This window comes from Myotis davidii, unplaced genomic scaffold, assembly GCF_000327345.1.
Source record: "Myotis davidii unplaced genomic scaffold, ASM32734v1 scaffold284, whole genome shotgun sequence".
Taxonomy (NCBI): domain Eukaryota; kingdom Metazoa; phylum Chordata; class Mammalia; order Chiroptera; family Vespertilionidae; genus Myotis; species Myotis davidii.
Genome location: NW_006295261.1, coordinates 2,160,095 through 2,170,725, shown reverse-complemented (window position 1 = coordinate 2,170,725; position 10,631 = coordinate 2,160,095). Strand labels below are relative to the sequence as shown.

General features: G+C 35.8%; 1 protein-coding gene across 1 annotated transcript in view; it reads right to left on the bottom strand.

Moving 5' to 3' along the window:
- LOC102772889 (serum albumin) overlaps window positions 1-10,397 on the bottom strand; it is an 11,674-nt gene extending 1,277 nt beyond the window's left edge. Inside the window, 10 exon segments of the mRNA XM_015567920.1 lie at window positions 880-1,042; window positions 1,237-1,270; window positions 1,759-1,764; window positions 1,897-1,936; window positions 3,394-3,632; window positions 4,829-4,958; window positions 6,427-6,524; window positions 7,887-8,019; window positions 8,590-8,796; window positions 10,369-10,397. Of these exon segments, the coding sequence (XP_015423406.1) occupies window positions 880-1,042; window positions 1,237-1,270; window positions 1,759-1,764; window positions 1,897-1,936; window positions 3,394-3,632; window positions 4,829-4,958; window positions 6,427-6,524; window positions 7,887-8,019; window positions 8,590-8,796; window positions 10,369-10,397 (1,079 nt within the window).
- Between the last annotated feature and the right edge of the window lie 234 nt (window positions 10,398-10,631).

The following is a 10,631-nucleotide window of genomic DNA, read 5'->3' as shown; positions in this document are numbered from 1 at the left end:
AGGGATTAAATTAAGAGAGACAAAGTATGCCATTAACCTGGCACAAATTACCAATCCTTTATTAGGAATTCCAACCACCATTGTAAGGCAGTATACAGTATATGGCTGTAATCTACTCAAGGGAAGGGACTTGTTAATTATTGCTATCCCTAGCACCCACAGTTAGAAGAGTGCTGACAAGACTAAGTTGAACAGTAAATATCTACCTAATGGTGGTGTATCCCTCCTTTGATTTTACCACTATATGTAAGGCTCTATTAGATCAGGATATTAGTCTATCGACTCATATATTACAGTACTTTCTGAGCCACTGCTACTCAAGACAAACCATTTCTTATTCTGGAAAGCATTGTTCTCTTTTGTTTGTTCATAAACTATTCCTTAACACTCAAAGAGCATCCGCAGTTCCTATATCCCAAGGAAAAGATTTTGTATTTTCCTTCCCAGTCTCAAGAGGGTAATTTTTAAAACTTCATTCAAATATAGGTCTCTTCAAACCATCAACTATTTCATCTCCCATTATCCAGTCTTTCTTGTCAAAGGAGGATTAGAAATATACTATATTTTAATGACTGAAAGTTGTATGACAGGGAGTATCTATAATAATAAAAGCATAATATACTAATTAGACCTGACGTCCTTCCAGATGTCTTTCTGGATGAAGCTGGGGTTGCAAGGGAAACATGGGTCCCAAGTGCCTGCCAGCGGCCAGAGGGTAGCCTGGAACTGGGTGCCAGAGGGAAGCCAGTGCCGACAGCGGGGGGAAGGAAGGCCTACTCTAGCATGAATTTCATGCATCGGGCCTCTAGTATATACATAAAGTCTTTAAAAATTACAAATTGAATAGGAAAAAAATTAGTCAAAAACAAAAATACATACACATTTTGGAAGCCATACTCTCCAAGGTTTCCTAAAACTTCACAGGTTTTTTTTACTATTTCATGTGGCTCATTCACAAGAGGCTGAAATTCATCAAGCTAAAAGATAAAAGAATTGTGTTTACAGGATTCCACCAGAGGACCAGATGCAGGTTTCTTCCTTTCTGCCCAAAGTCATATAAATAAATCTTTGATGCAAATCTTCTCAGGTACCTCCAAACTGCATAGCGTAGTGGGTAAGAATATTCAGGCCCTGCAGGGTGACTGCTGGTATTTGCTCATTTTCTAGTTGTGGAACTTTACTTCTGATCACCAAGTTTTAGAAACCTCACTTCTAAGATAGGCATGGAGATGGTACTCAACTCAAAGAATTGAGCTAATGAAAAGATAAGCTTAAAACAGTGCTTGGCACACAGTCAATGCTTAAGAAATTATAGCTGTGATTATAAGCATTATTTTTATTATAAAGCCAACTCTCCATCTGGATTCTGAGCTCTCTGAAGTAAGAGATTTCACCTTCAGTCATGGATTCAGCTTGGTGCCTAGCATACAGCAAGTCCTTGGTAGAGGAAAAAATGATTTCCCTCTAAATCTAAACTTTGGAAACCAGTATATTTGTTAAAGGTGCTAAATACTTAAGCCTGCTAAAATCCCATCTGAGCATAGCAAAATATGCTAAAAATCCTCAAGAACAGATTCCCTCACCTTACATAATATCTTATATATCCATTTCTAAACCTTATCAAAAAAATTTTAAATTTTTTTAAATAAATAGATTTCACAACCTCCCTTAATACCTTAACTCTTGATACTTCATAAGCCTTAGAATCAGGTTAACTCTCTCCATATTTAAATTACATCTCTTTTCATTAACATTTACATTCACCTTATCTTATTTTATTCTCAGGACATGGAGAAAGTAGAAAGATATGGTCAAGATTTTGAAATTAGAGCTTGCTGCATTCGAATCATTTTCTCTTGACTTATCTAGGTTTTATTTACCATTCTATTGAAAAACAGGGTAGTCGGGATGCCTTTTTGAGTACTCATACAAAAACCTAGTTAAGATGAAAATAAAATAAACTTTGTTAAACAAAGAAGCAAGAAAATCACCTAACTAACCACAAGCATGACTCATACTCCAAAGGTCTCAATTTGACTAAACCCATGCAATAAAGGGTGGTGGCCAAGGGCTAGGGGTTCAGGGTAAAGCTACCTTCATTCAAATCCTTGTTCTAACACTGATTTTACTATATCACCTTAGGCAACTGATTAACACTATCGGAGTCTTAATTTCCTCCTCTTTAGAATGGATGTAATAATAGAATCTAAGTTATAAGGTGGATTTTGAGAAACACATGCCATAATTTGTGCATAACACACACTGGCACATATTAAATGTTTGGTAAATAACACCTGTTATAATGTATCTCTTGTTTGATTTGAACTATATCTCAAAAAGCTTCTCATAGATATAGATGATTGATAGATGTAGATAGATAGATAGGTAGATAGATAGATAGATAGATAGATAGATAGATATTCTTACATTTTTATTTTCCTCTCTGTATGAGTGAAATCTGGAAGGCTACATAATTTTATGAAATATTATTTAGTGCACAGAATTTTATCCAAAAATTGAAATTCAAAGTTTATCACCACTTACTATCTATATATAATTATTGATCTTATCTTGTTTTTAATCCTCACCAGAGATAACTTTTTCAATTGATTTTAGAGAGAGAGAAACATTGATGTGAGAGAGCCACATCAATTGGTAGCCTCCCCCATACACCCCAAGCAGGGCAAGGAACCTGCAACCCAGCTACGTGCCCTTGGCCAGAATGCATATCCAAGACATGTTGGTTCTCCAGCACACTCTAACCAGGTCTGAGCCATGCATGTAAGCCAGGGCTATTTCTTTTATCTTTTAACTAAATGCTGCCTTGTCATGCTATGAAACTGCTGATATTTACAAACAAATATAGGGCACCTGGTAGCAGACTCCATACTTCTCTTTATACTTCTATGCTGCTGTCAGACAGATACAGAGGGAGATACAGAGATATAAAGATGTATGACTTATATTCACTCATGTCATGGTATGTTCAAGAAATAGTTTCACTCATGTAAGTCATGGTATTTTTAAGAAATAGTATGTGAATAAATACTTGAATAATATGTATATAATTCATGTGTATACATAATGTTTCTAGAGATATTCCCAGAAATATTCCTAGGGAGCAAGGAATGAGGAGGGAGGGATGATAGAAAAGTCTACTTAAAACTTTGTATTCTCTTTTCTATTGATTTAGCTTTTGCCAAGAGCGGTATTATTTTATGACTATTTTTTAAAATTATTAACTTTTCCCCAAAATATTAAAGGCTCAGAAAGAAAAGGATGAATAAGCATTGCAAGCAACAAATGTAACACCTTCAAAGGAAAAGCTAGAAGTGTTTTCTAAATCCTCAGACTACATCAATGCTATGAAAGGATAATTCTTCATACACTTACTTGCCCAGGAAGTCATCTTTTGCCTCCATATAGTTTTTGCAAACGTCCTTATTTTCAACAAAAGCAGCAGTTACTGGGGCTAGGTTAGCAGCCACGTTAGCAGCTACGTTAGCAGCTGAATTGTCACCTGCCTTCTCAGCAAGACAGTGAGATTTTTCCAACACAGGCTTATTACAGCATTCCTTCAATGTAGGAGAGATTGATGCTTGATTTTCACACATGTACTTTGTAAGATCTGCCTGGAAGTTAATTGATGAAAGTTATTCAAAATGAATTGACATCGTTACAGTTTTTCTCTAAATTTTTATTATTTTGCAGAACATGCCCACTGTATTCTAAGACCATATACATACCAACCTGCTTTCTAAGAACATTTTCAATCAATGCTCCTAAATCTGTAGATTCAGATAGCACTACTAAAATATTTCCACTTGATTAAAAATGAGTCAGTAACAGTTACTTATTAATTTTATATTTCCTCTGTCAAGGCACTTAAGTTTTGAAATTGAAGCCCAGTATTAGGAGGCTGGTGAAAAAGATGAAGAGATTAAGAAGTACAAATCTGTAGTTACAGAATAATCACAGAGATGTAAATTGCAGCACAGGGAATATAGTCAATAGTATCCTAATGACTGTGTGTGGGAAATATCAGGGGTCCACTCTGTACTATAAAGCACATGATGTACTAATTACCTACGCTGTACATCTGAAAGCAACACAGAATAATACTAAATGTAAACAGTAATTGAAAAAATAAAGCACATATGTATAAAACCTAGTATTGTTTTTCCAAATATTCCCTGACATTAAGTACAGGCATTGTGTAACCAAATAACTAAATAAAGTGCAAGGGATTTTTTGAAAAATTAGTCAAGAGCATTGTCACAGGCCCTACTTTTACATATAAAATATCTGCCTTAAATTTTCCATAAAGTGTTCCGAGAGATTAGGATTCTGGTAATTGGTTATATATTTACATTGGGGGAGGGAGATATTTTATGCTAAATATTTGTGTATTAAGGGAGGATATATAGAAAAAAATTACATAATTTCCAACAGTGTTTTCAGGTACCAGCTCTTCTCCAACTCTAACCATGTACTCAAAGAAATCTTCATAGAAATCTACCCTTGCAGCTGTCCTACTTCAGTTTGAACCTTTGTTCTCAGGTACAATATGACTGAAAAGGGTTACAAATTAGTGAATGTATGTATCAGATCATTTTGTGACTGGGATAGCCAAGTTTACAAAAAATAAATACATACATACATACACACATAACATGCCACAAGGCAGGGAAAGAATTGAGTATATTAGACATACAAGACAATTTCAATTCACTGTCAGCTGTCACCAATTATAGTAAATAGAGTCATTGTACCCACTCAGGATGTTACCAAAGCAAAGACACCTAAGAGAATACTGAGCATTCCTTACCCAGTCATCTGCACATTCAAGCATGTCACTTTGGCAGCATTCCTTGTGGACTTTGGTAAAATCTGTTGCCAATTTGGAAACCATCATAAAGTCAGCATTAGGAAATCTCTTGGTCAGGTCAGATACGAACCTAAAAGGAAAATTCCCCATCACAATTTGTTAACATGGAATATTTTATGTGAAAGCACTACAAAAACACTACTTATAACAAGTAAATTGAGGACAAAATAAAATATGTAAATAATTTGTAAAATTCATTAGTTCATATTTTAGTGCTAATTCTAAACCAAGTTATCTTAGGGCAAAATATTTGCTCAGGGCAGAATTATCTATTCAAAGTGTGTGTGGTGGGTAGAAAGAAGCGATTCATAAAATTAGAAATCATAGAGGATTCTGAAAGAGGGGACATCTGAGAAGCATCAGGTTTGGATTCCATATCTGACTTCCAGATATGATTTTACTGCTCATTAGCAGTGTGATCCTTGGATAGTTACTTAGAATCTCTGAGCTTCAGTCTTGGAGAGACCCATCGCGTGCTGCATCAAAGGACTGTGGTGAGAATTAAATTAGATGATGCATAGGAAAGCACTTTATAAACTGGAAAGGCCAAACTCCAGTTATTTTTTTTTATCTAATTAAAAGCCTTCCTCCTGAGTGCCAAAGGACGCTGAGAAAATAAATTTCATAACTTTTTAAGATTATAGAGTTTAACATATTTTTACCCAGAAATTGATCCAGCACAGACTCAAGCCTGATCACAGATGTGAAAGGCTAATATGCACATGCTTTCACAAACCATTTCAGACTTGCCTACATCTGATCAACGATACTTCTTCCCCAAAACCAGTCACAGCCTGTTTACATGTGCATTGTTCCACATTGGGATGGTTTTTTTAAATTATTTGCTTGATTTTGTTGATCAGATAGTAGAAGTGACAGGCAAAGATAGTTCAAATGATGGTTTCTGGAGACCTTGATAAATGTCTATTTCCTTTCATTTTATCCTCTGTTTCTGATGATTAAACACAATTAATTTGTCTAATGAATTGTTGACTAACAAGTGAGGGATTGGGGACAAGGGTGAGATTTATTGGCTCAGATGCTGAAGGATGGATTCTCCCAGGACCAGCTAAGTTATATAAAAATAGAGGCCCAGGCAACAGGAGATTAAGAACAGAGCAGGAGCCATGAGAAAATGAGAAGTGATCTTGATGGCTGAATTTAATTAGCAGAACAAAAAGTAAGCAGTTTCTGATGATTGCAGGGGGCAATAAAATAAAAGACCCTGACTACAACTGTATAAAAATCATGGACCAATAGAATAAGATCCCTAATCTTTACAAATAAATGGGACTTAAAATACCTGGTCTTGAATGATAAAAAAAGGTACCCTCAAAATTTTTGAGTACCTTGAGAAAATATGATTAAAAATAATGAGAAATTGTCATTTATGCTCTGATTTTTCACTTGTGTTAAATTTGTATATTGTAAACAACCAAAAAGACTTATGTAAAAACACTGTGTAAAAATGTACAATTTTTTCAACTGAACCATTATTCTTTACATCATTATAAAGTACAAATCTACTTTCAAAATACCATTTTTGCAAAGCATTTTCTCCGCTATTTTGGAGCATGGAACACTTGAATTCCTCTCTGTAAGCTGAACGCAGTACTTCTTTTTGCAAGGCATCCAACTGAAAAAGAAATAATTTTGAAAAAAGATTTTTAATTTCACATGAAAAAAAAGAAAAAAAGAGAGGAAAAGCTCATGGACATGGTGATTAAGAGGAGTAAGAAGGTGCGGGGAGGGGGAGGAGGGTACAGGAGGATAAATGGTGATGGGGAAAATAAAATAGAAAAATAATTCTACATGAAACAGCCCTTCAGAAGTTCAGATGAGACTATGAAAAATTAAATTTTAAAGACATACTGCACACCTAAAGTCCCAAATACTCAATGTTGGAAAATAATTATTTTGCTATGTTGTTAGAGGAAAAATCAGTTTGGTCATAGTGAAAGCCCATCTGTGGTCGGCAAACTGTAGCTCGCGAGCTACATGCGGCTCTTTGGCCCCATGAGTGTGGCTCTTCCACAAAATACCAAGTGCAGGCACACACGTACAGTGCAATTGAAACTTCGTGGCCCATGCGCAGAAGTCGGTATTTTGTGGAAGAGCCATACTCAAGGGGCCAAAGAGCCACCTGTGGCTCTCAAACCGCAGTTTGCAAACCACTGCCCTAGATAATGAACAACCAGCATGGGGCATTGCCAGGGAAAAGGGAACAGAAGGGAAAATACACTAATATCCCAGGGAATAAAATTTTACTGATTTTTTTATTTTGCATAAATTCATTTAAATCCCTCCTTTACCAACTCTCACATCAATAAACTCCCTAGTAGCCTGGCCAATTCCGCTTATGGTTGAGCATCCACCTAGAACCAGGACACCAGGTTTCGATTCCTGGCCAGGGCACATGCCCTCGTTTTGAGATTGATCTCCAGGAAGGGGCATGTAGGAGGCAGCCGATCAATAATTCTCACTCATCTCTCCATCTGTCTTCCTCTCTGAAATCAATAAAAAATATATTTAAAAATAAATACCTTTAAAAAATAAATACATACATGAATAAATAAATAAATAAATTATAAAACATGATCAGTGCATAATAAATATTTATAGAATGAATGACTAACCCCAGACTTCTAGTAGCAGTGAAATTCTCCACTTTGAATTTTATCCCCAATATGAAAGGTTCAAAAATGATAAACAAAAGCTGTGGCTCTTTGCTGTGCAATTTAACTAATGAGTTTCTGTATTTCACTATAAAATAACAGGGGTATTTAGACACATACACAGTGGTTTTTTCTATCAGATCCAAGGAGGAATAAGAATGTCAGAGGCCTTCAAAGAGGGTGAAGAATCTTTGGGATGGGTAAGAGTAAGGAAGGCTTTTTGAAGGTAAAGAAGTTTCTATCAGAGACTTAGGTGCTCTACAAAAGCTGCACCAAATCTGAGGTTTGAGTCTGAACTGGCTCTTCTTTTCTGCTGGGCATACCTTTGGGCCCAGCCTGGCATCTGCACCAGCACCTTGGCAGCCTTCTGTCAAATCTCCTTTATATTCCTGAGTATAGTACAGGAGCGCTGGGCCATAAAAGTAAGGATGTCTCCTGGCAATTTCATATATGAACCTAAATTTTTAAAAAGAAGGACAGGCAGTCACTTTTCTGTAGCAGACAGGATTACAGGAACAATTATTATCAACATTTTCTCTAGGAACTCCAAAACCTAAAGACATCTGACTTACTAAACTCAATTTGACCTTTCCTTTGTCATTTTTTATGTCATTGAAAAATCTAAACTTATATACCTATATAAAGTGTATACACACATATAAAATAATTAAGTATTGGTGATATAAGAGAAATACATTTTAACTTACTAAAATGAAGTTAATTCTGGCAATAGCAAAATATATATCTTCATAATATTTTAATACTTGTCAATGTTTTTCATGTAGATCATATCTGTTCTCATGGATTCCAACAGATCATTGATCAAATGTTTTATTGTGTAACATTTTATATCATTAAATAATATCATTAAATGATATTTTATATCATTAAATAATATTTCTTTCTATTTGTCATTAGAACAAAAGCTTTTAAGTTTTCATATTGGAAATATTTTGTGGTAATAATTGTTATCATTGAGTCTTAACCTATTTCATAATTTTTAAACTTGAAGCATAAGTTACTTACGTTCCCAAAACCTTCTGTTCGAATTGATGAAAGGCAGTGCATATTGCACTGGGGTCTGTTGCCGCCAATGGAGGGATGTCCAGATCATCATCTTTGTGTTTCAGGAAGCATTGATTTCTCTCAGGTTCTTGTTTTGCGCAGCACTCAGCCAGGTCGCCAAGAGATTCAACTGAACACAAGAAATAAATATTAAAAATGTAAACCTTGCTGAGGAAGTCATATAGAAATCCACTTTTTCTCAGGGTTAGTTTCCCTTAATTTCATCATCTATGTTTCTTTTTAATTTGTGTTTGTTTATTATTAATCCTCACTTGAGGATATTTTTTCCATTGCTTTTCAGAGAGAGTGGAGGGGAGGGAGGAGGAGGGCAAGCGAGAGAGAGAAACATCCATGTGAGAGAGACACAGCAATTGGTTGCCTCCCACACAAGCCCCAGGTGGGACCAGGGATTGATATGTGCTCTTTTTTGTGTTTGGTTTTTAATCCTCACCTGAGGATATTTTTCCATTGATTTTTAGAGAGAATGGAAGAGAGAGGGAAAGACAGAGAGAAATATCAATGTGAGAGGAGCACCAGGGAGTGTGGTCGGGGAGGAACCCTCAACCAAGGTAAGTGCCCTTGAGCAGAATTGAACCTGGGACCCTTGAGTTCTAGGGCCAACATTCTATCTGCTGAGCCAAACAGGGTAGGGGCCAGATATGTGCTTTTGACCAGGAATCAAACCTGAGACCCTTCAGGTGCACAGTCCAATGCTCTAACCACTAAACCACTGGCTAGGCCTATCTGTAATTTTTTTAAGAAGTAACTGTCACACGAATAAGACAATAGGGCAACATGCCAGCCAATGGCTTTAAAGAATGAGTGTTAATCCAATTTTCACTTGAGGCTAAAGACTGGAAGCAATCATAATAAAAATCAAGGGAAAATACTCCTCTAAGTAGCGATGAATTCACATCAGAGAAGAAAGTGTTGGGATAGTTTCTTATTTGACCTACTCCCTTTTGATAGGTCCAACTTTTTTGTAGATACTGTTTTAAAACTGAGAAATACTACAATTCACTATATATTAGTTGTTATTGCATTAAAATATAAATCTTTTTTATTTCAGAAACTGTTGTCTCAAAAGCCATTGCATTAAAGGAATTATTTCCATCCCCATTCACTTTTATTATGAAAATACTTGTAATACCAGGGAAAATATACTGCTTAAGACAGAATTTATTGATTTTCAAAAATATATATTTATTATTCACATTTAGAGTCAAAATATTGTATGAAGTTAAAGTACTGATTCTGACTTCAGGGGGAGACACATATATAGAGAAATAAGAGGAGGAATAGCTTCAGTGATAAATGAAAAAAGGACTTTACGCCCTGGCTGGTATGGATCAGTGGTCAGAGCATCAGACTGTGCACCCAAGGATTGTTGGTTAGATTCCCAGTCAAGGGTGCATACCTGGGTTCCAGGTTTAATCCCTGGACAGGGGGAGGTGGGGGAGGGAGGCCATGCTGGAGACAGACAATTTATGTACCTCTCTCACATCGATGTATTTCTCTCTCTCTCTCCCTCCTGCCTTCCCTTCCACTCTCTAGAAAAAAATCCTCAGGAGACGATTAACAACAACAAAAACCTATCTGGAAACAGCAAAAGCTCAAAATCCTTTAAAACATTAATGCCTTCAGATTTGATTTGATATAAAAGTATGAATATCCTTAAAAGGGGGAATATATCGCTGTACTATTATTATATCCAGCCAACAAAATTAGCGTAAAAATCACCCAAGTGCTTTCTGAAAATTAAAAACCATGCTATTAGTATTAGCCTCTATGAAAGCAATTCAAACTTCAGATTTAAAACAAAGAGACGTTCACAAATGACAAATTCACTGTGTGTGGTCTCAATAAAGAAATGCCTGAAAACTGTGGACATAGCTAGAATGTCTCTATCACAGAAGGTACGATGGTTCTACCCATTTGTGAGTGTTTCTCTCAAATATAATCATTTAAGTAATAACTAAGAAAGCCAAAATAGGTTCTTTTCC